General features: G+C 44.6%; 1 protein-coding gene across 5 annotated transcripts; it reads left to right on the forward strand.

Moving 5' to 3' along the window:
- The first annotated feature begins 857 nt into the window (after positions 1-857).
- Positions 858-25,827, forward strand: KCNV2 (potassium voltage-gated channel modifier subfamily V member 2). Of its 5 annotated transcripts, none has more exons than XM_053287768.1 (4): positions 858-1,011; positions 13,654-15,377; positions 19,607-19,704; positions 21,320-21,440. In XM_053287768.1, exons 2-4 carry the CDS (start codon positions 13,983-13,985, stop codon positions 21,321-21,323), a joined length of 1,497 nt encoding a protein of 498 aa, XP_053143743.1. In that variant the 5' UTR covers positions 858-1,011; positions 13,654-13,982; the 3' UTR covers positions 21,324-21,440. The 5 variants fall into 5 exon arrangements, with proteins under 5 accessions (XP_053143743.1, XP_053143739.1, XP_053143740.1 ...); XM_053287765.1 differs by lacking the exon at positions 19,607-19,704 and adding an exon at positions 2,002-2,138 and having other exon boundaries at positions 919-1,011; positions 21,320-25,827; XM_053287764.1 differs by lacking the exon at positions 19,607-19,704 and having other exon boundaries at positions 21,320-25,827.

Genomic DNA, 25,827 nt, shown 5'->3' on the forward strand with positions numbered 1-25,827 from the left:
TTCATCTCTCTTCTCAGCAGCCCCTCATGTGCACCACCCCATGATGTCACATGCACGGGGGTGTAGAAGGAGCAGTGTGGGCCTCTGGAGCTGATTTCCCAGCCAGCTTCATTGTCAGCTGGGTAGATTCTTTGTAGTCTTGCTCTCCCCAAAGAAAATACCCAGCCGACAATGAAGGTGGCTGGGAATGAGGCCAGCTAGAGCTCAGTGGAGGGGCAAGAGGCAAGCCAGACAGCTTTCAGGAGCTGGGCAGCTTGGGTTCTTTGAACCCATCCACCCAGTTATAGCTCTATCCCTGCATTTATCTGTGCAACCTCTGCTATCTAGAAGAAACACCAGAAGGACTGTAAACCACCAAAGTGCTCTAGAATTGACTGATGATCCTAAGAGAACATCTCTCTTTGCAGCACATCATGAGTAAGCTGTACATGTGTTGATATGGGACTTCATTTCTCTGTGCATTGACACCGAAAACAATCCCATGATGTCATATTATGCTGCTGTTCCTTTTTGCATTAACTGTTTGCCTTCAGTTCCCTTCTCTGTCTCATTTTGCATGGAATGTTGACAGTAATTCCCCAGATGACAGCTTAATGCAGTAGTTTCACTTTTCTTTTATTCTACTTCAAATCCACCTAACCAGGCGCGTAACAATGATCGGGCAAGGGGAGACAGTTGTTTGGGGGCCCCACTGCCTGAAGGGGCCCCCCAGAGGCACCTCACGTGACTCCCCATTGCCCCCTGCCCAGCCCCAAGGCCCCTCAGCCACTTGCCCTGTTCGCCTTCTCTCCAGCTTGTTCTCCTGGCCAGCAATCCAGGCAGCAGACAAGCTGCAAAGAGCTCCTTTTCTCCCGCCTCTCAGCTGATCGGTGGGTGGGCGGGGCTTCCACGGAGGCCTCGTGTAGGCCTCTGTGAAGCCTGAACTCCAGTAGGGCCCAAGCCAGCCAGGAAGGAGGAGGCAGCCAGAGTGGCCACCACTGGTCTCTGCAGCAGAAGACCCCCTGCTGCCAGGTAGAGTGTGAACTCCTTTTTGTGGTTACCTTCCCCCCCCACCCGGATATATAGGCATCTGCTTGCCATAGGGCTTTGATATGGGGGGGGGAGGGACTCAGAAGTCTCTGAATATTTATTTTTAAACAGCTTGGAAAACTTGCTGGCTTAAAAAAAACTATCTAAAAAGCCCTATAAGTGGCTTGTTTCATGGCAGAAAACTACAAAAACTTCTGGAAGAAACAGTATTATATTTATTTTATTCATTCATTCATTCATTTATAAATGCACTTATGTTCAAGTTGTTTTGCAACCCAGGAGGTCTGAGTGAGAACTGTGAAGCATGTCTTGTGCTTTTATTTTATTTTATTTTATTTTTCTTGTGTGTGAACTGCTCCCCAATAACTTGCAGGGACTTCAGGGTAAATCTGGCCAACATGTGACTGCAGCACCTCTATTCCAGAGGAGATGTGTGTTAAAGGGCTTTAAAAGCCTCCTGTGAAAAACCTCCTGGAATCAAACTTGACTGCATTTGTTCAGAATTCTGAGAAAACAAACATAGGCTCACCCTGCATGGTTGAAAGTCTCCTTTGCTAATCTGCAGCAAGGGGTCCATTTTAATCATTCATCTTTCTAGTGTGTTCTAGGCATTAAAAGTAAAACAAATGTATAGTACTCAATGTATATCACTATATATTGTGACGTGTGCGTGTGTGTATTCAGTGAAATGTATTTCCAGGCAGCATACTTATTTTGGAATATCAGACTTAAATCCTTGGGGGCCTGGGGTGTGCGGAGGCCCTGGACTTTGAGGGGGGGCATTTTAAAATCTTGTCTCTGAGCCCATTCCAACCTTGCTACGCCCTTGCACCTAACAATGCCTACCAATTCAGAACCCTGGAGGTTTTTACCCACATCTGCTGAAGTGGAGACCAACTAATCCAAACAATCACTTCTCATCACAGAAAGCACTCTATTGCTCATAGAATGCAAAATATCTTTCTCTTGCAGCACCATCTGCACAGCCATCTATGTCTCTCCGGTCTCATCTTTCTTTTCTTTGAATCTTTTTTTGACCCCTGGAAGATCTCCAAAGCCAGTCATCTGTGTTTGTACTTCACTCTGCTTCCCAGCCTCCTGAAATGATGGTGGGTGATATTATGTTTCATTTCCACTTGGACCAAACCACTGGCATGTTTCCAACATTCTTAAGGATGCCTGGCAACCCTCTTTAGACATCTTGTGTCCAAGCATCCATTTTTGGAAGGGCGGTATAGAAATCAAATAAATAAATAAATAAATAAATAAGATGTCAGATATTTAAAATATACCTTACAGCTCTGTGAAAAGTTAACAGAGCTCACAAGAGCACAGGTTTGCAGATAACTATAGTTTCTTTCCTGCTGATTCAGTAATATGATCTTTTAGCCTAAGGAGATCACCCAGGTGTGTGTCTGTCTCAGTCTCCGTCTCCCCTTTGCAATGCCTGGACTGATTTGAACCAAATTTGGAACAGCTGTAGGGATACATAGGGACACCTCAACAGCATAGTTTGTGAAGATGTCCTCCACCCCCATTCAATATGGCAGATGCCTGAACATTTGAGGCACGAGTGGGCTAACTTGTGAACCACCTAACTGTTTTGGACCAAATTTGAGATAGTTGTAGTGACACATATGAACACCTCAATGGCGTAGATTGCATTCCATTCCAGAGTGGATCCATAGACAACAATATCTGTTGTTTGGTATGATTTAGCCTTGTTGGAGAGTGTAACCATAAACTTTTCAGGCAATGAAAATATACAGTCAGTTTTGTCCTTTGCTGAGAAATAAGCACTAGTCAAAGAGGTGGGATAAATGCAACGCACTTTCCAAAACATTAAGGAGCTGAAAAGCAAAGCCTAAAACTACCTCCAAAAATCAGCACAGTGTAAGATCACCACCTTATAATGTATAATGGCTCTGTTCCTTTAATAGTTGCAGGACAGACAAGGGAAGTGTTGTATTCTATCTAGCAGTCCTTTCTGATTTGTTTATTAGTTGTCCCAGTGAGGATCCTGTAGAGAGTGTGGGGGGTGGAATCAGAAAGAAAAGGGAAAGAAAGGAGAAGGAGAAAATGGAGTTGTTTCCGCAATAAAGCCTTAGTTAAACAACATAAGATTACTTTGTATTTGTGAGGGGAATAGTTATAAAACAGGAGGATTTTTGCAGCATAGAGATGGAGTGATGCAGGGGGAACCCCTTCTGTTAATTCACTGGCTGATATGATGTGCAGCATTTTGGAGCAGCAGTTTTGAAGCAGCCATTGCACAAGCCGTGTTTCAACCAGTTCCCCCAGTTGTCGCAAATAGGAAAACCAAATCCAGGCGCAGCAGCCCTGGGGTGCAGTGTTACTGCTCTGTAATGCTGAGTGCATCATGTCAGCCACTGTTAAAAACACACAAAACCTCTGTAGAGGAAAAGGTGATCACTATTACAATTGCATATAGTACCAAATCTTCAGTATGTCATCAGAACATGCAGTTAAAGAGACCTCTGGGTTGAAGAGGGATTATTAGTCCTGGCTGCAAATGCCTAGGGGATCAAGGAGAACCATGCAACCAATCCTGCACTGAGAAAAAATACAGAGGGATGGTGGTAGTGGAAAAAAGCTTCACAAAATCTTTATCTTCTCCAAGTTTCTACCAGGTGCAGTAAGTTACTGATCTAGCCTATAATTAAAGGAATGATAAGAGGCTCCTACAGATTGCTCGGTAAATGCTATCTGTCAGGCAAACTGGGACCAATTATCACAGAAGGCGAAGGCTTTAAATCATTTGACAGTGCTTAAAGCAGGAGGTAAACAGCAGCAGATGTAGCCTCTTGGGTCACAGCATGGAAATGAGCAGTTCAGACTGGGCAGGTTTTGCAAGGATGAGGTTAGTGTATCTGCTAAAGAAGCATCCTTTCAAGCAATGCTTTTGTGCCTCACATAGACAGGGATCCAAAGTTTCCATTGGTGAGAGCAGCTTCCTTCAGGTGAAGCATCTCTCCACTGGAGAGAGAAAAGCTTTGGCTCTAACTCAGGGTTTCTCAACGTGTGGGTCCCCAGATGTTATTGGACTTCAACTCCCATAATCCCCAGCCCCAGTGGCCTTTGGTTGGGAATTATGGGAGTTGAAGTCCAATTACATCTGGGGACCCACACGTTGAGAAACCCTGCTCTAACTCATGTTGTTTGGATATATGAGCAAACCAAATAGGCCTGGTACGTGAAGCTCTGTGGCTGTTTTATGGCCTTGTGGAGGTCCCTAAGCAACTGGCAACCTTAAACTGCTGACTCATAGTTGTGCTTATAGGCACTCACAGAGTGGGCTTCCCCCTAATGTCACTGGAGGACATTCCAATGTACCTCCAGGGTGTCCCTTAATCATGTGAGGGGGCATTAATCTGAATCACCCCTCTACATTATCCAAAATCCTGTTAAAACAGGTGGAGTGCATGTAGAGACCCAATTCAGATGAATGCCCCCTTCATGAAATCAAAGGATGCCCTGAGAGTATGTCAGGATGCTCCAGTGATGTCAGGGTGGGTGTGCTCTTGGCACAGCCCTGTCCTGCTTGTGTGTTACGGCTGGTGCTTGTCTGAACCAGCCCATAGTCTGCCTCACTTGGAAGTATGAATGGAATTTCTGTGAGCAGTAAAAGGAGCCAGGCCTGGCAAGGAGGAGAGCTAGTCTTGTGGGAGCAAGCATGAATTGTCCCCTTTGCTAAGCAGGGTCCACCCTGGAGACTAAGTGTGTGAGCACTGTAAGATAGCCCCCTTAGGGGATGGGGCCACCCTGGGGACTGCAGAAGGTTATGAGTTCCCTCCCTGGGATCTCCAAAATAGGGCTGAGAGAGATTCCTTGGAGAAGCTACTGCCAGTCTGTGTAGACAACACTGAGCTAGACAGACCAATGGTCTGGCTCAGTACATGGCAGCTTCCTATGTTCCTATCAGGGGTCAGCATAGTCAGCCAGCTGCCAGGGGCCCAGGGTCCTCCAAAGGGCCCTCTGCCAGTCCTGAGCCACCTCTGTGCACACAGCCTTTGTGTGGTGGTGGTGGTGGTGGAATGGTTCCCTCAGACAGGGGTGGAGCCACCACTGCACAAACGGGTTCAAAGAACCCCGGCCGCCACCAATCAGGGGCCGTGAGCATGGCCCCAGACATGCCCCCTGCATCTGATGTCAGATGCGGGGGCATTATTTTGGTCCCAAACCAGGCCCCGTGGCAGCCCCATTTAGGAGAGAGATTGGCCCATGCTGCATTGGCCCACTGCCCAAGGCAGCGTGGGCCGATCTCCCTTCCAAATGGGGCCCTTTTGCCCCATTTGGGAGGGCGTTTCCCCTGCATCTGACAGCAGACATGGGGGTGTGGCTAGTTGAGCCCCCGCGTCTGATGTCAGACTGGGGGGTGGGGCCATGGGGCCATGGTGGTGGCCGCACATGGGCTGCCGCCAACCTCCCTACGCTCCTGCCCTCAGCCAAGCACTTTTTTTGCTGCCGTCCCCTCTCTGCCATCACATCCCATCATCTGCCAACGTTAACAAAGGGCAGTTTGCCAAGGGCTGGAGCCGGCCCTGCAAGGAGCAGTCATTCTACACATCTCTTTCTTGCTTTGGCAGTGCTGTGTACACAAAAGCATATGGCATGAGAGAGTGAACTTTACTTCTCAAAACAATGTTCCAGCCTATAAATGAGATAAGCACCACCTGTTATACAAGACGTGTCTAAAATACCACCACCACACACACACCCACAAAGTTAAAGGCACACACTCTCATGAAAAATATGGTCAAAGTTTGAGCTATTAAAATGATTTATAAACAGAGTGTGGCTTACTGTGGATAATAATACTGAATGCCAATTTTATATGCATATATTGTACCTGAAGGGCAGCTGACAAAATATACCACTTGAAGGGCTCTGTAACAAATGCATGGTTGAATCAACTTCATCAGTTGAAGATATCTTTCTGTTTTCTCCAACAAAATCCTGTATGAACTGGATGTTTCATTAAAATAATTGCTTGGTCCAGGAATGAATGCCACAGCTGGAATTCTTTAAAAATAAAAATAAAAATCTTGCTTACTGTCTAACAGTCAGACCCTTGTGCTAATGATTTTGCTGCAAAATATTTCAGCTTGTTTGCTAGTATTAAATACAGCAAACCTTGCCAGGGTTTCTACTTTCCAGATGTAAAGAACCATACTGTAGCGATGGTAACAGTTCACAGAATATGTCGTGAGAGAGGTAGCATGTTGTAAGGGGATAAATGCAGTCACAGCTTTGTGAATGGCTGTGGCACAATCCATGCAGCCTCTTTGCTCCACTGGAGAAAACATTTGTGGAAAGCAGTTCATCAGCAGCAACCTGAAGCAAGCCAGTGTCGCTGCTATGTTCTGTGGCGATTGTGTTGGCGTAATTGAAATTACCCAAACCATGTGGGGAGCCAACATGAAACAGCAACCCCATGTTTTCCTTTCAGGTAGCAACTATGCTGCAGTAAGTATTAACAGCCAGGTAAGAGCCATTCAGGGAATGCATACTAGTTACATTCACCAGCACAAATATCCCAAGCAATAGTATAAACATGGAAAGAGTAAAGGCAAGCAGGAAGGGAAGACTTCCAGCTGCTACTGAAGGTATAGTGTAGTAGAGCCAGCACATTGTAGTGGTTTGAGTGTTGGACTAGGGAGACCTGAGTTCAAATCCATGTTCAGCCATGAAACTCACTGGGTGACTCTGGGTCAGTCACTTTATTTATTCGTCATGTTTGTATGCATCTATCTATCCGTCTATCTATCTATCTGAGACTATTGTAAAAGCTGAAAACAGGACTGCCTGGACAACAGCAGCAGGAAGAGCCACACTTGGTGGTCTCAGTCCTTGAATTACCCCTTCTATTATTCTCCTATTTCTTTCGCATATGAGCAGAAGTAAATAACACTGCAGGGTTCCCCACCACATTTTCTAAGCCATCGTTGCATTTAAGTTTGCTATCAAGAGCTTAGCATTTCATGATGATTGCTTTTGTACATTAGCCCTTGGAAGTTCCTGACACCACCATGATTATTTGATATGCCACATTTGGGGGAGGATAAAATTCCTAGAACCACCCTGGATTTTAAACGTGCTTAAATTATAGGCACCTTTTGCTTTTTCTTTAAATCAAAGGAAAGAGAGCTGCCCCACAATAACAGGGGGTAGCAACGGGAAGCACACAAGACTGATACAGAACCCTGTTGAACATTTCTGCAACTGAGAGCTTTGAACATTTCCAGCCCTGACTTTTAAAAAAACAATCCTCCTGTCAGGGACGTAGCTAGTGGAGAGGGGGACCATGTTTGCCCCTCTCCCTGGTGGCCCCACAGAGTGAGGGAGATAATGAAGAAAATAGGGAGGGGTGGAGCTGGGTTCTTTGAACCCATTTGCTCAATTATAGCTACACCCCTGCCTCCTGTATTTATTTACCGAGACTTGGTTTAGCGCATTCACTATTTTACATCATATATAAGTATACGAGTCCTTTAGATCTGCCTGACATTGCCAAATATTCCTATTTTAAAACCCACAGATTTGCTTTTCAGAAGTATGTATTGATATTTGTAGTTCAGTTGATCATCTTACAGCCTTAATAAGAGCTCACTGTGTTGGTCAGCTGACTAGCAACAGTGGCATGATCCATTTGTCTCAACTCTTAATTCAAAACAAGCAGCATGTATTTTGCTTGGGATTCTTCAGTGCCAACTTGCAAGTGTTTGTCAGCTGTGTTTCCTGACTGGCTGCCTTTTTATTTTACATCACCATGTAGATAACAGACATTCTTGAAGAGATCTCAAGTAGAGAATGACGCCTGCACAGTTCCCTGGCAGGACTCAAAACTAATGTGACTGGCCTGTGATCACAAAGCGTGTTCAGCATTGCTTTATTGTGTCTATAGAAACATGTGCAGCAGATATAACTAAGTGTTTTTTTGGCAGAGCTTCTGCATCTTTAACTAGTGAATGATGGGCTCACTCATATTCAATGGAGAAAGCTTTTTCTCATCCTTGCATCTCCGTACACTTGGAGATTGTATTTCTCCCTGTCAAGCATCTGTTAAAAGGCACAGAAGCTTGCTGGATAAAAGCCTGGCAGGCCAAAGTTAAAACTCCACAGCCCTGATGCCCAGTGTCATCTGTGAGGGATGCTGTAGTTTCCTGCTCTGAGCAAGAGGTTGGACTAGGAGGCCACCAAGGTGCCTTTCCACTCTATGATAATATGTTCATGGGTGACATTATGACGGTCAGCCTAAGCTCTCAGTGCATTTGTGAGGATAAAATAGCATATACAACTCCAGTATGTAGCCCTGAGCTCCTCAGGCCAGAGAAGCCCCAGGTGGGGCAGGCAGCCAGGCAGGACAGCCCAATGAGCAGCCAGCCAAGACACTGCGAGATCAAGGAGCCGAGCTAGAGGGGCCGGGGGAAGGGCGGGGGCGAGGGAGGGAGAAGGCAGCAGATGGCAGAGGCACAGCGGAGGGGAATACGGGCCAGAGCAGCCTGATATGGCAGGGCGGAGGACCAGTTAGCGGGGGCTTGGGATGCCTTAGTTGTCAGGAGGGATTTAAGGCAGGCTTGGCCAGTAATGAGGGGCAGTTGGAGGGTGAGTGGTGGAGGCCTCTGGAGAGAGACTGCCACAGCGACCCCAAGGAGCCTGGAGGAGGAGGAGGGCTCGGGTGAACCAAACACCCTTCCCCTCAAAAACTCTAAAACTCCCCAAGGAGGCTCTGCTCGGGGGAGGCGAGAGGAAGAGATAAAACAGCCATGGAGAGACCAGTGGCATGATAGCAGCTTTCTCTTTTGAGTACAATGTTCTCCTTTTCTGAGTGTTGGCAGGGCATTATGCTGCCGGGCCAGTGGCTGACATACTGTGCAAGATTACGTCAGCCTAGTAACATGGCATTTGTGCAGGCTGTGCAAACAAAATGAGTGCAAATTGTGTTACACAAGGATAAGCCCATTGCCAATAATGGGCTTTCTCTTATGAAACACCATTTGCATGCATTTTGCATTTGCACAGCTTATGCAAGTTGCACAAATACAGTGTTACTAGGCTGATATACTTTTGTGCTGTATGTCAGCCGATGTCTCCGAGGATGCCCATGCAACAATCTAGAAACAGAATTCTATGGAATATGTTCTTTTGTTGTAAGTCCTATACTGGCGTTAGAAAGCAACTGTTCGCTTCTTTACCAGCCACATTTCCTGATAGATCTACAGAGAATTATACAAATTATTTATTAGCAAATAGGCTTCCTTGGGTCTCCTTGGTAGTGAGTAGTGTAGCTACCATTGAGACGGGGTGTGTGTGAATGTCCAGGAGACATGAGTGTCTGGGGGCTGCCTGCTGCCTCCGAGTTAACTCAGCCATAGTTCCACTAATAAAATCAAATTTAAAAGGCCTTATAAAAACAGAAATGTCTTCAAGTGAACACATAATACTATGAAATACTATGAAACACATAATACTAGTTCTATGGAAATGGGAGTCTGTCATACCTTTTCAGGAAGAGAATTCCAGAGATGGGGGGTGGGGGGAAGAGACTGCCACTGAAAAGGCCATGTCTCTGGTACCTGCCAAATGTATTGCAATCAGTGGCAAGCCAGCAAGCAGGCCCTAAGATGTCAGTCTAAGAGTTTAGGCAGGTTAATATGGTAGTCAGTAGTAGCCTGGTCCCACTCTGTATAGGGCTTTAAAGACTAAAGCCAGCACTTTGAATTAAGCCTAGGAGCAAACAGGCAACCAGTGCAACTGGTGCAATATGGGTGTAATACTTGGAAGTACTCCATTGAACTCAACGGCTGCCATCCTGACTATTTACATAATGGAGTCCAACTGAAATTAAAAATACTTACTTGTCCTTTTAATTTTAATGGGATTTCATTGAGTAAATTTAGTCAGGATGTCAGCCAGTGGGACTTACTTCTGAGTAAACACACATGGGATCAGGCTGCAACTTTTACAGAGTTAATTTTATTGATTCATGGCAAATATTCAGGAGTTTGGGCCAATGAGTATCGGCCATTCATACCAACCCACAAGTCAGACTTCAGCTATTAGCAGCCCAATATCCACAAAACAGCTATGTCAGTACATACGGGATGAGAGGAAGATAAATGCTTGCTTGCATGTTACATAAGCACATCTATTTACAAATATAGAGTTCAATTTCGACAAAATTAGGAGACAAGTCTTAAACCAAATTCCTTACAGCCTTATTTTACAAACCACTGCAGTAAAGCAGATCTTTGATAGAAACTGGCATGTGAGGAGAAGAAGAAAAGCAGAGTCCTCTGCTTCTTGGGAGAGGGCCATAGCCCAGTGGAAAAGCACATGCCATGCATATAGAACTTTCAATCCCTGGGATCTCTTTTTAAAAGGATCCTAGGTAGCAGGGTTGGAAAGACTTCAGAGAGGTCCTGCCAAACATCAGACAACAGTGGACGCGTGCGTGCGTGTGTGTGTGTGTGTGTGTGTGTGTGTACAAGTGTGTATCCATATGTGTGCTCTGCAAAGCCTGTTGTTCCACTAAACGTATCCAAGTTCCTCTGGTTCAGCATCTAATGGGCCTTATTTCACAACAGCCATTCTGCACTAGCTAAAATCAGTAACAAGACTGGAGATTGGATTTTCCTGGGAACCAAGGCCAACATCCTAATGAACATACAAAGCATGCATGCCCAGAGCAGCTCCACTCATGCATGGCATGAGTCCCCATGTCCCCAGTCTCCCCTTTCCCTGGAAGTGCTGCACACAATTATGTCCCTGAGGGTAGTGCAAAGTGGGGAAGTACAAGCGATTGCAACAAATGAGGTAAACTGTGGAAGTACCGCTTGCACAACTGCTTGTTCTGAACAGCATCGGGGCTGCTTCCAAGTCCACAGCAGCCCCGGAGTGGGGCATTATGGAGCTGTAATGCTGTACGGTCTGTTAGCTGTAAAAATTTGGGAGGGAAAGAATAGTCTGCAATATGAGTTGCCAAAAGCCCATTCACCACCTAAACTCTCCCCCCTGCCTATGCTAGAACTGCTTTACGGTGGCAGTGCCCAATCCCTCTACTGTGAAGAGCTCTTGGAGTTGGTTCTGAGGTCCCACCTGTGGCTTCTAAAGCTTGACGTTCAGGCTGAGCTGCCTCCACTACCTGAGCTGCTTCATTTGTGTGTGTGGCTGAATTATTAGTTGCAGCTCCTTACCAAAACTGTGCCTACTCAGCAGTAGAAAACATCACATAAATACTGCAGTGCCTTTATAAATTAAGCTAATGTGCAGATAATAGCTTATTTTGAAAAACTGTTTCTACCTTTCAAGTCAAAGGGATAAGCAAAGAGCGAAGCAGGGGTGTGAGGCTCCTGTACCTCCTAACCAATGGAAATTGTGTTTAGTGGCCCTCGGACTTACTAGATTTGGCCAGGCTTTGCCCAAATACTTTCAAGTCTATCTTCATGGAGCTTAAGACCTTTCTTTAAAGAATGAAACCTGAGATTCTTGGGATGCTGAATTTGAGTCCAACACTTGGGGCTTACGGTGCTATGTTGCTTATGATTAGGGTTGTGCGTTTTGTTTTGTTTTCTGTTTTGTTTTTGGCCCGAATCCAAAACACCCCCATTTTGTTCTTTGTTCGAAATCAGCCAATCCGAAACACCTTTTGTTCGAAATGGCAAAATCCGAATCCGAAACATCTTGGATTTTAAAAAATGGCCCTGGGGAAAAACTAGTGGGTGGGGATGGTAGTGTCCAATGGGTGGAAACTACCACCCAAATTTCAGAGGAATTGGACAAAGGGCTGATTTTTGGTGAATTTTTGAAGTATAGGATTTTTCCCATAGAGAAGAATGGAGGTTTCAGCAAAAGTATAGCTTCATGTTGGGGGGAAAGGGGTGGCCCAGAGCAGAGTAGGGTGGGTGGTAGTGCCCAGTGGGGGCAAGGAAGCTGCCAGAATTATTTCAAAGGAATTGGGCAGAGGGCTGATTTTTAAAGATGTAATGGAGTTTGCGCATCTGTAAAGTTCTTCCCCATAGGGAATGATGGACCTCTATAATTCCTGCCCCATAACTGCACTTGGGGGGCACCAGGGTGGCCCAGGGCGAGTGGTGGTGTAGAGCACATAGGGTGCCAACCACCCCCATGGGTTGCTAACCCATGGGATACTAGGTTCTGTTGTTTCTGAGATGTTTTGAGTGTAGATTCAGATTCTTTGGTAGCATATGAGAGTGGATTCATGGTTTGTCGTTGAAAATCTCATATGCTACCAGAGAATCTACACTCAGAACACCTCAGAAACAACAGAACCCAGCACATAGTGCACATAGGGTGGTTGGCACCCTATGTGCACTACACCACCACTCACTCCTGGCTACCCCAGTGCCCCCCAGGTGGAGTTATGGGTCTGCTGAAACTGCCATTATTCCCTAGGGGGGAAAAACCTTCAAGAAGCATAAACTTCAACAATTCCTAAGAAATCCCTTCCTTTGGAATCTGGGTTGTGGCACTGCCACCCAACCCACTGTTCTTGGGGCACTGCCACCCAACCCACTGTTCCCCCCCCCCTTTCTGCCCCGAATCTGCCCCAAAGACATGTCAACTTCAGAAATTCTTTAAAAATCAACACTTTTCCCAATTCCTTTGGAATCTGGGTGGCAGCAAGGCACCCATTGAGGCACTACCACCTGAACTACTCTTCTGCCCCCAAATCCCCCTTTCTGCTCCAAATCCACCCCAAATAACATCAACATCACACATTAACAACAGCAGAGCTTTGGAAAAAATCAGGCAGATTTCCAAAGGTCATGCACATCCACATTCCCCCCACCCGAAATGCAATTGATCTACACACAACAGTGTGAAACAACAACAATGAAATGCACACTGCCCCACTGGCCAATGAGGGTAAAATTTACCCTTAAATTTGCTTAAAAGGAATAAGGAGGCAATTGCCAGCAGATCAGCTCATGCTTTCGCTGGCCAATCTGCAGGCTGGAAGGACTAGAAATTCAAACAGATGTCAAAACTCAAAATGGAGACTGAAGGAGAAAGACTTTTTGCGATTGCAAAATGGAGTTCCAAAACAGCCAAAACAACAAAACATTTTGTATCCGAAACAGGGACATTTTGTTTTGGCTACAACATTTTCTGTTTTGAGCATTGGGTATTTTATTTTGGCTAAAAAACAGCCGAAATGGCCTGTTTTGTGCACAAAACATTTTGTATCCGAAACGAAACGCACATCCCTACTTATGATTTTTGTCACAGTTTACAAGTGACAAAGCTAGCACTCATCCTTGCTGAGGTCATAACTTTTGAGTTGACCCTCAATATCCTTGATAACAATTAGTGTCAGTTTTGGCAGCTGTAAAATGGGCTGTAACATGCCGCGTCACATAGAACTGCGTGTTACATTGCAAAAATTGAGGATGAGATGGAATGTTCTTGGATAAATCCCAAAAGAGTCATTGTTCTTGCATCCTATTTTGCTTCCCCTGCCCCCACTCACTCTCATTAGTTCTGGATATATACCCAGTTTACACAAATTTAGGTTAGGAGCTCTTTGATTTTATTATTAGCAGTAATAACTCTGCTTCTTTTTTGACTGATTATCCACAGATTTCTGGATCCATAATCATTCACGTCACAGACAGAGGGAGCCGAGGCTGAAACAGGATAATAGCCTTTAAATCCCCTTCTCTAAGCACTCAGATCTTCCCTGTCAGCAAGATTAAAGCGGTCAACAGCAGCCCCCATGTGTCTGTATCCTACACTGAGTTTGAACAACTGGAGCTGATGGCTGGTAGAGAAAGAAATGCAAAGCTGTTCTGGTGCCTGAGGCTTCAGATGGGAAGAAGCAGTGGGGGAAGCAGCAACACAGAAGCATATTTTGCCACAGTGGTATTGGTGGGGTAAAGAGTTGTGCCTGCCCATCTGGTGAAGGAAACATGTGGAACTTTAAGCAAAGGTCACGATCCCAAACCTCCACCTATCAAGCTGCAGCTCCCCATGCTGTTTCGGAATCTACGGATGGACATAAAGGAATGGTGTGTCTAGAAGAAATACAAACTGGGGGATTTGGTGCTACTGACTGGCGATCCCAATCACAGCTGCCCCAGAAAACTGAGAGGAACTACTACTGCTTGGATCAAGAGGAGGAGGAGGAGGAGGAGGAGGAGGAGGAGGAAGAGCAGAAGACACTCCCTTCAGTGTTTCCATTCACTCCTCCTTGTTCTTCTGAAGCTGCTGCTTCCTCCTCTTCTGTGCTCAACATCAACGTTGGTGGCCAAAGCTACCACCTAACCTACCAGGCGGTGGCTATCTATCCCACAACTCGGCTGGGCCGCTTGGCCACTTCCACGGACCGCCGTCGCCAGCTGGGCCTGTGCGATGACTATGCCGCTCAGGGAGATGAGTATTTCTTCGACCGAGACCCTGCCGTCTTCCAGCTGGTCTACAACTTCTATGCCTCTGGGGTGCTACGGGTGCGGGATGAGCTATGCCCCTGCAGCTTCCTGGAGGAGCTGAGTTACTGGGGGGTACGGCTCAAATATACGCCACGCTGCTGCCGCATCTGCTTTGAAGAGAGGCGCGATGAGCTGAATGAGCAGCTGAAAGTACAGCGGGAGTTGCGCGCCCAGGCTGCAGTCCAGGAGAGTGAGCACCTCTTCCAGCATATGCGCTATGCGGCACAACGCTGGCGTCTCTGGAACCTCATGGAGAAGCCCTTCTCTTCAACCACAGCAAAAGCTATGGGAGTAGCCTCCAGCTTCTTCGTGCTCATCTCTGTGGTAGCGCTGGCTCTTAACACTGTGGAGGAGATGCAGCATAAGGACAAGGGCAGTGAGGAGATTCGGCCCATGCTGGAGCACGTGGAGACCTTCTGCATTGCCTTCTTCACCCTGGAATATGTGCTGCGGTTGGTCTCAACCCCAGACCTGCGTCACTTTGTTAGCAGCACCCTCAATGCTGTCGACCTCATTGCGATCTTGCCCCTCTACCTCCAACTACTGTTGGAACATTTTGTTGATGAGGACCAACCTCGGGGACGAGGCTCTCCGCATGAGCATGACATTGAGAAGGTGGGGCGAGTGGGGAAGGTAGGGCAGGTGCTGCGCATCATGCGCCTTATGCGCATTTTCCGCATCCTCAAATTGGCCCGCCATTCTACAGGGCTGCGAGCCTTTGGCTTCACTTTGCGCCAATGCTACCAGCAAGTAGGCTGCCTTTTGCTCTTCATTGCCCTAGGCATCTTTGCCTTTTCTGCCATGGTCTACACTGTGGAGCATGATGTTTCCAGCACAAACTTCACCAGCATCCCGCATGCCTGGTGGTGGGCTGCCGTAAGTACCTCTCTTGCTATCCATTCCTCAGTTCCTCCTCTTTACTTAGAACTGCTGCCTGTCTTAAAAACATCAAGATAGGCTCAGTTTTCTAAACATGTGTGCTAAGCTTTGCTTTTACAAAACATGTGTGCACACACATACACCTTGGCTGGAAGCTTTTGCATAATTAAGCTGAATTTGAATTGTTTGGCTATTTGTGATGGTTTGGTGCAGAAACTTCCCAAGCTGTTCACTGGGAAAAGAGAAGAGTGAATGGGAGGGAATGCATATGCCTTCATTATGAATGACTTATACTTTGCAGTGACTTATACATGCCTACTAACAACTAGCTGCTAGCATTTTATGTCTGATATCTAATAAGGATCCATTTTCCTTCTTACGGGAATTTGTAAAAGCAGCTCTGCCAAATGATTTATCAATGCAATCGGGTAAAAAATAAATGCTCAGATTTGCTCACTACAACCATTTGTTAAATATTGACATTTTAACAAATGGTTAAAACTTCAAGGTGGGGCCAGATACCTGCCCCTATAAATGTCAAAGAGATATGTATTTGCATGTGCAATTGGGAGACAGACACATAAGGCAGCTGTCCTTTGCAAGGTTTTACAGCCAGCCAGTGGTAACACCACCACAAATTTTGCTTTCTTTTTATTGAGCTAGCAGTGGTGGGCAAAAATAACAAACAGGGGAGGACCGGCCGGCTCAGTTATCTGCAATGTCATATAGAGCTTACAATTTATAGGTCTCTGGCTGAAATGCTTTGCAAGTCTCCAGTCACTGACATATATTGCATTATTTGTAGCAGTTGCTTGAACCAGGATTTCTCTGCTAAGTAGTCAACAGACAGGTTCACCCTTGCTGGGTAGCCAGAACTCAGACCTCAGGTGGCGAACCTGCTGCTCGTGCCTCCTTCAGGCCTTCTTCCCATTGTAGCTTCTTGTTATATGTACAAGTGGTGAAAGTGCACAAATACAGTTTCATTTAAAAAATTCATGTAATATGGTGACTTTCTTTCACCCCTTGAATTAGTAAATAAATCCGAGGTAGAAGTAAATGTAGGACTTGTTATCTTTGAAAACAGGTCATGGAAACAGAACCACAGACAGATATGTGCAAAGTGGACACAGGATATTGTGTTGTACACTCCTGCACTTCCCTGAGCAGTGGGTCATTCTAGAAGCCCTGCCAAGTAGTACTTCCTTTGCAGGAGGACCCAACTGCACTGGAGATTTGGGGTATTTTTGTAATATTTGTTTTAGTTACAAATATACAGGTGAGCATAAGTGGAAGTAAACAGCATGCACTCTTCAGCCAGGCAGAAGCCCTGATACCTCCTGTCAGATCCCAAGAATCAGATACTCCTACACCCCATGAATTGCCAGTGTCTTCAGCACTCTGTTTCTGTCTGTTTCTGTTCCCCAAATTGTTTCAAATTTCTTCACACTCACACACTTGCCTTCTCCCTTTAGCTGGAGGAGTAGGATCTGTTGTCTTCCTCAGACTCTGATGGCTTTCCCATTCCAAATATTCCAAAGAACTCTGTGTGTGTGTGTGTGTGTGTGTGTGTGTATTATTTTATTTATCAAATTTATACCCCGCCCAAACTTATGTTTCTGGGTGGCGAATATATATATTAGAAACGTAAGTTTGGGCGGGGTATACACACACACACACACACACACACACACACACACACACACACACACACACAATATTCTTGTAGCAACTGGTCCCCATAAAGAAAACATCAACCAACTATTCTGAAAAATCAACCAGAGATCTACTTGACAAAGAAGGGGCCAGACTACGATAACAACATAACAAACAATGTAGACATTGCATTTTAACAATGTAGACATTGCATTCTGCCAGTTGATGAAAGTGTGGCATGCTGTATCTCAGCTGAAAAATTCCTGTTTCACCTCCTTCCCATTTGAGCTACAGAGGAAAACAGTAAAATTATGCCCCATTGTTAATTTGTGCCGAATGTCTTTTCCTGACCATCCAGTCTCTGGTAAGTATTCGAAGTGTATGCGATCATTATTCTATAACAGGGCTACATAACTCTGGCACTCCAGCTATTGTTGGACCACAACTCCCATCATCCCCAACCACAGTGACCAATAGTCAGGTAGGAAGGGAGTTGCAGTCCAACACCTTCAGGAGGCTTGAAGTTGTGCAGCCCTGCTCTAGAACAAAGTAAAAATATTTGCAAGAACAAATTCTGAGAGCACTTCCAGATGAATAGATTTGTGAGTCATCTCCAACCTGATCCCAAATTGGAGCACCAATGACTTGGAAATCACATGTTGACAACAAGGGAGAGAAAAATAATCACTGTACTGAGTACTGGTGATTATGTGGCAGGCATTGTCAGAGGAAGACAGTTATGTCAAAACAACAACTGTGCAATAGGAACTATTCTGGAACTCATTTGCAAGGGGTTATAGGTAAGCTCTTTTTTCCATGACAATCCTGCTAGTCTGTCTGTACTAACAGTTAGTAGCATGGCAGATCCTCCCAAACTTGTGGTTCACGAGTAACCAGTACTGATTCAGTTTGCAAGTGGATCACTTGCAAACCTGGTGATCTGGAAGCACTCTAAGGGACTGTCTCCTTATTACCCATTACTGCCATTGATTATAGGAATATATAGAGAAGACATTATAGTTCAAATGGTGATACTGATATAATCAAAACCCAACCATCCTATGGTCTTTTTCTGACACATTTGCAGTGGCACAGAAGCCACTTTCCTGTGGTGTGATCCCACACTACTGCAGTGTGCATGTGAATAAGAGTGCCACCTGGGTGAGACCAAAAGCGACCCTTTCATGAGGTAGGGTTTGGTGGTTGCTTCAGGTGGCAGATTATTGATGTGCCAGCAGAATGGCAAGATGCCCCCTGCCGCTACCAGCAGAGCAGCTCTTCAGAACCAATCTGACCCTTGCAAAGGGCACATATCCTCACACACCAGGTGCACAGATCGAATTTGTAACATTGTTTTTTAGAATAGCAAAATAATTCTTACCCCCTTCATCTATCCACCCTCAAACTTCCATATGTGATGTAAAAACTCAAATTGAGAGAAGTTCCATTCCAGAAGTACAAACGCTACTGTCAGGAACATGCTTCTATTTTATCTTACAGTTTATTTTTGGAGCTATTTCTCTGCATTAACATTCAATTCCAGTGACTTAATTTCCATCAGGCCACAGAACTAATCCCCTTTATATCACTGAAAGCACCAGGTGCATCCTACAACTAAGCTTGCTTGCTCCAGGCTCAGGGAACCAGCCTTATGTTTCATTCATTGGAAACATCAGGCTACTTAAAAAAGAGAAAAGTACACCACTACGCACGGCTGCCTTTTGAATGAATATTCCAGTGCGAAACTAACCATGGATGCTGCCTGACAGGGAACACTGCCACTGTCCAGTTTTAGCCATTTCTCTCATTGTTTTGCCGACATTATTTATATACCATGGAATAGGTTATGACAACTGTTAGAGGAGGTGTTTAGTGAAAATAGAAGAACAGTTTCTAAATGCTTTACAACCAGTATGCTTCAGAAGACATGATAATCACAACTTCTCCAGATCAGTCAGTCATGGTGCATGCAGCTAGCCAATCCCTATTACTCAAATCTTCTGCCAGTTTTTGCATCCACTTCTACCTATGTTCTCCTTTGTTCCAGAGGTCTCAAGTCCTGCAGCAACTTGTGGTGCAAAAGTTCACGGTCCTGAACACTGGTTTTGAAACTAAGCTCCATGGAAACACCTAGATGCATTCTACCCTCCGCCACTCCACACATTCTACTTTTCTAAATAGCAGCAACATCAACAAGACAATTCCCTGGTCTTGAGAAGACTGTTTTCAGACAGGCAGAGCAGAGCACAGCAGAAGGAAGGTGCCTAGGAAGAGAGTACAGCCTACGCTGATATTCAGTAAAGCAGCATAGAAACATAGCAGAAAACATATTGTTTTCCCCACAAATGAAAGACCTGATATACAGATAGGCAACATTTTGGAACTGACTTGCTGATGGATATGCAAATGCAAAAGCACAGTGGTTTTAAAAAATATGTTTTCTATCCTGATTTATCCAGACTAATAACAATGTGGCTTTAAGAAACTTGTCAAGTTAAAATTCTGTATTTTAATGTCCAACAATTACCCTTTGATTTTCAAATTCCCCATCCACTAATAACTTGTTCTTATAGGTTGTTTCCTCATCAGTCAGTGAGGAAACGTGTAGGAGCAGCACCATGGCGGATGTGTCAGGGCAGCAACACAGTCCACAGCTTTCCAAGATATCCATGTGAGATTCTATCTATTGCTCTAGGACAGGGCTGCACACCTTCAGCTGTTTTTAGACTACAACTCCCATCATCCCCAGCTACAGTAACCAATAGTCAGGGAAGATAGGACCAATAGTCAGGGAGCTGCACAACCTGGGCTCTCCTGCTGATGTTGAACTACAGCATCTGCAGGAGGGCCAAAGTTGTTCAGCTCTACTCTAGGAGCACCCGACCCTGGCAGATGTGGTGGTGTCATATCAAACAAAACTGGCACACAATACAGAAATGGGGGAAAAACTGGAAGGATCACTTTTGCATCATTCTAAGGATCTTTCAGCCACCATGGATCAAGCTACATTGGCACTGACCTAAATCACTATCATCTGGCAGTAAAGGGCAAGAAGGGGAAATGCCGCATAGATGGGCAGACCAGCTCGTCTCACTTGACTCGTGGGATGCCACTACAACCCTGAAGTTACCAATCTCTTTAGATTCAGATTGCCTATGTCTCTATTTACTGCTTCAAACATGACATCTTTCCTACCAAAATATCCCAGTTATGAAGGGGAATGCACATAAATCATGTTTAAATGGACATTTGTGAAAAATGCATATCATTGCATCCATATGGGCTAGGAAACTCCAAACTATCTGAACACCACGATGGGTACATGCACTGAAGTATACCTGTGTATTCTATTGCACATGACAGCATACTTGCATTTGCACTGCTTCATGGAGGAAGCAATCTATCAATGGCTACTGATGTCTGTATGCTACCACTAGGATCAGAGGCAGTATACCTCTGAATACTAGTTGCAGGGAGCAATGGCAGGAGAAGGGGCATGCCTTCATCTCCTGCTTGTAGGCTCTATCCTGCGAGAAACAGGATGCTGAACGAGACAGCTCTTAGCCTGATCCAGCAAGGCTCTTCATTGTCCTTATGGTCTTTTCCTAAACAAAACTGATTGCTGTGTAGGAAAAGGGCCTAAGGGGAAAAGGGAATTGCAATAGCTTCAATGCCAATCTGGAGAATCCACCCCTCAGAAAGAGACATCAGAGAACAGAAGTGAGCTGTAACTTTGGCCTGGGGCTTTAGAAAGTGAGCTGTACACTTTGGCCTGGGGCTTCATCATTAGCTGCCAGCTGAAGTGGACAATGCAGGTCCAGATGGACCCATGGTCTAATTTGGAATAAGGAAGGTCCTTGAAAGAGACTGCTGTCATAATGAATTTCTAATGCAATAGTGTACACACAATGGCTGGCATTCAGTGCAAATATGTGCCTCTGCAGCAAGAGAACAGGCTAACAGAACTTCCCAAATAACTGCAGAGGGGAAGTTACATTTTTTGTGCCCTCGTCTTCCCCAGGAATCCCTCTGTACCACTCAAAAATATATCTCTGAGGGCTGCATAATCCTCAGGGACATATTTTTGGTGACTGCCATTTACCCACCACAGCACCGGTGCAATTAGTCGGAAGTTCTGTTAGGCTATTCTCTTGCTACACTGGTGCTTCCTTGCTATGAATGTCAGCTAACATCTTTAATAGACCTAAATGATCTGCCTGTCCACAATATAAAACACTTTATGTTCATCTGAATAATTGTTTGTCTCCATTTTTACTTGCTCATAGGTAAGCATTTCTACAGTAGGATATGGAGACATGTGTCCAGAAACCCATCTTGGACGACTATTTGCTTTCTTGTGCATTGCATTTGGAATAATCCTGAATGGAATGCCCATCTCTGTCCTGTATAATAAGTTCTCAGACTATTATATCAAGCTGAAAGCATATGAGTACACAGCTATACGGAAAGACAGAGGGAAAGTGGATTTTACACGAAGAGCCATGAAGAAAATGTCTGAGTGCTGTGGAAACAAACCCACCCAATTATCAAGACACAGATACAATTGATACATTGAAAAGAGAAAGAGTAATGAAGACAGGAGAGACTACAAGATCATTCAGGTCAATTCAAAAGGTAACTGGGCTAACAAGAATGTCCAAACCTGAATAATATGACTTTTTTAAAAAGATATAGATGTCTATCTTCTTCCTCATTATTTGTGCTGTTGAAAGTTCCAGCTGACAGCTAACCAGCCACCCAAAGATGTACTAAGAATTTTCCAACTACAGATTCCATTTTGAAAGTAATGCCATATGTTTGGCCTGCAAATACAAGCCTACTACAGCCAAATGAAAACAAAAGAAGTGATTTTCTGTGTATTTACATATTGACTGGCATGATAGATGCTGCCTCAACATCAGAATTGTATAGTCTTCCAAATAGCAGTATATTGGCTTGTACCTGGATTTTACTACACTTTTGAGATTTCTAAGATAAAGCTGTGTGCAGTACCTTCATCCTGCAAGTGCTTTCACAGACACACACACGCAGAAGGTCACTGCATGAAATGTGCTGAATGTTAACATAGAAAAAACTCCGTAATAAAGCTTCCCCAGAGAGTTGATGGTATGGGTCAATACAGGAACAAGAAATCTTAAACTAATTATTTGAGCCATTCAAATTCACATGCATTTCCAAGTGAGGGACCAAAGAAAAATAATTATAAAATATATATGCATATATTATTATTATTTATTATAATTTTACATTTTATATTCCGCTCTTCCTCCAAGGAGCCCAGAGAGGTGTACTACATACTTAAGTTTCTCCTCACAACAACCCTGTGGAGTAGGTTAGGCTAAGAGAGAAGTGACTGGCCCAGAGTCACCCAGCAAATATCATGGCTGAATGGGGATTTGAACTTGGGTCTCCCCAATCCTAGTCCAGCACTCTAACCACTACACCAATCTGAATGAATAGATGTTGGATCCGTCAGAGTAAATTTTAAAGATACCTTTCCAGATAACCTAACAAGTATATATTAAATGATGCAACAGTTGAGATGGTTGGAAAAGAATGGGTAGAATGCAGTCATCTGAATGATGCTTCATTTCTGTTTCTTGAACAGATGATTGCAGCATGCTACAGTTGAACTTCTGTTCATATTTAGTCATGTATAATAATACTGAGCATTTATGCATGTAGAGTGTTTAAAGTATGCATTCAGTGACAAGAAGGAATACCAGCCTCCATTCACTTTCCCCTTCTCTCTGGGTGGTGCTGGTGCAGACCAGAGTTGTAGTGGAGGGGGAAAGTGCAGGGATGGAGCGCTGGTACTTTTAGGCTTCTCTGGTTGTTGTGGTGGGCACGGGCATAGGGGCTGACATGGAGAGCAGCTGCACTTCTGTATTTGCATCTACATCACCAGTGCAGACTGGCTCCAGAGGGAGACGCCAATTAAACTGGCAGCAGTGACAGTGGTAAGGCAGAGGTGGGCCAGCTCTAGGAGAGATGGGGCTCCCCAGGGCACCTTGCCTAAGCCCAGCAGCGCCCCACACAAGTGAGCACTGTTTGTGTCAGAGCCAAGACCTGAACTAGGAATGTCCTGTTTCTCAACTCTGTTTCTTAGCCATTATGCTGCACTCAGTGGCAACTCATGAAGGGGCTATCCTCGAAAGCAAACTCCCAGCATTGGGAGCCATTGTGGCCTGCATTGAGCCACTCAGGGGCTGTGTGCCTGCATGGTACTAAGTTAATACGACTATGCTTCTGCCTTCCAGTTACAGGCACAGAATGGGGAAATCTGCAGAAGTGCTGCTTGCTCAACTGCCTGGTTTGCTGCCTTTGAAGGATACAACAGCACAGCATTACAGAGACATAAATCTGTGCTGGGTGGTGGCCATTGGGTCCTCCTCCTTGTCCACACTCGTCTGCAGTAAATGTGGTAGTCTCTAGTGAGCTAACTCTAACCTGGAGCAGTTTGTCTACTTCAGCTCTCTGTGGCATGTTCTAATAATTGGGAGGATGTGGGTATTTCTGTAAAGAGACAGGTTATGTGGATGTAGTTTATTATTTTATTGCTTTACTCAATTCAAAGGTGTCAGAAGGATAATAACTAATGCATAGCAGAGCCTGTCGTAGAACAATACTGATGAAACAATAAGTCTGGAAACCAGTCTCCTCTCCAGTTCTGTGATGATATGAATTGTCACAAATCAAAAGGGACCTCAGATCTAGTTCACCCTTTATGTGGCTGCCAGATGCCACTGGTATTCTACTAGTATTGCCAGCAGTGGTTACATAGATTGTTCCTTCAGTGTTGAAAGACACATGTTGGAGAGTTCCAGTTGGCTGCAGTAGTTATATATTCTGCATATAATGTACTCTCTATATACAGTAAATTATAGCTGGGGTTGATGGGCATTGTAGTTTAGCAACATCTGAAGTATCACAGGTTGCGAACCCCCTTCATTAAAGCAATATGAAAAGATAAGGTCCCAAGAACCAATTTTACACACACACACACACACACACACACACACACACACACACACACACACACACTGTAATGGATATTACAGCTGCAACTGAGAATGAAAGGTAGCTTTTAGGGCCCTTCGACAGTTATTAATGAAAGGTTTGGAAGAAAGGGAGGGCTTACCTAGGAAGCATTCTGCAAGTGTCACTGTTTTTCAGGCTGCCACTGCAAATCTCCCATCCTCAAACTGAGGGTAGTTCAGTTGTTGGGAGGGGGACTCCCCATACCTAACCGCCACCACTCTGTCACATGTGAGACTTAGCTTACTTTTGCCCTATATAAATAAGGAAAAGACAAGATGTTGTGTGCCTACTGGTTTCTACAAATATGTGAATGCTCCCAAGTGTTCAGTGATCACATGACTCCATCTCTACCATCATAATCCTTAAGAAAACTGGTTAAAAATAAATTACACAAAGAGGTATCCATGAAGCATCTAAGTCATAATGCACTAAACACATGTTTAAGTGGCATTTAAATAGTTAGAAAGCTATGGTAAAAATTACAATGGTTAAACAAGGTTTTTAAAAAATTACCATCTCTTATGCGATGCTTTAAAAAAAATGTAAAAAACCACCGCTCAATGAAATACCTAGTCAAATGGGCCAGGCTCACATTCTGCTAATAATGTGTTTGACCCTGGTATACTTGATTTTTCCCTAGCAGCTAGATTGGAGCCATGGCATGGGTAAAGGGGGGGCTTTAATCATTTGCCCCACCACAGTTCTGATCTGAATCTCCCTATGGCTGCTTTGGGGAGGGAAGTTCCCATGGTTGTGATCATTCTTTTTCACTTTTGCAGTATCACAGAGGTAAACAGGTTTGCCCTTGGTATGTTTGTAATGGGCTCCTGGCAAGCTAAAATGCCACAACAAATGACATCAAATTATCATTCCTACCTAACTGGTAGGAACAGACTTACAGTGGAGACGGTATGAAGCTGGAATGCAGGAAACTAATGGAAAGCTGGAAGGAATGAAGGAAGCTGATGGAAAGACAAGTTTTTGGAAAGCATTCCAGTGATTACAACAGCCTGTGTTTTCAAGGCTTATTAATAAGCAAGGGAGCAATAATTTTTCCAGTCTAACAGTTCAGGCAGACAGCGTGCATTTTAAATTATCAAACTCACTCTGAAGGTCCCACATTCTAGAAATTAACATGAAACTCAACCTGGGAGCTAGCCAAGGAGGACCAGAAAGATGTACCATTCAAACTAGTGGGAAAAACAAATCTAAAGAATCTAATGTGGTTTGGCAAGCACAGGAGACTACACTTCTATATCAATGGAGAGAAATGAATCAAGCCACCACGCTTTCCTTCTCCGAAATGCGGCCCATCTGCTGTTTCTCACTTCAAAAAAGCATGGAGAGAAGTGTGATCAACAAAAACAGCACTTTGTGGCAGACTGGCACAAGAAATAGTTGGAATTTGTACATGTAAGAATGATTACGGATATAACAGTGATAAATCTATATGCATGCTTTAACTTGAGTTTGTGCACACAATGAGTTGTGCATTTATCTAGGCATACAGATGTTATAGAATATGCATGTCAATCATTAACTATGCTTTCCAGAGCAGAAGGTGCATAGAAATGTTACAGACTGACTGCTATTCCTTGCATTTCATAGCCTTTTGGCCGGTTTACAAGATTGTTTTCTCTCGGTACCCATGTATAATAGTTCATGCCTCTGACAATTTGGGCTCTACTCCACAAAAGCTTATGACACAATAAATCTGTTCATTTTTAGGGTG

This window comes from Hemicordylus capensis, chromosome 2 (genome assembly GCF_027244095.1).
Source record: "Hemicordylus capensis ecotype Gifberg chromosome 2, rHemCap1.1.pri, whole genome shotgun sequence".
NCBI lineage: Eukaryota > Metazoa > Chordata > Lepidosauria > Squamata > Cordylidae > Hemicordylus > Hemicordylus capensis.

Excerpts from the sequence above, each read along its gene's own strand:
- KCNV2 (XM_053287764.1), top strand. The coding sequence starts at position 13,983 with ATGTGGAACTTTAAGCAAAGGTCACGATCCCAAACCTCCACCTATCAA. Across the intron at positions 15,378-21,319 it reads ATGCCTGGTGGTGGGCTGCC|GTAAGCATTTCTACAGTAGG; the intron begins GTAAGTACCTCT and ends ACTTGCTCATAG.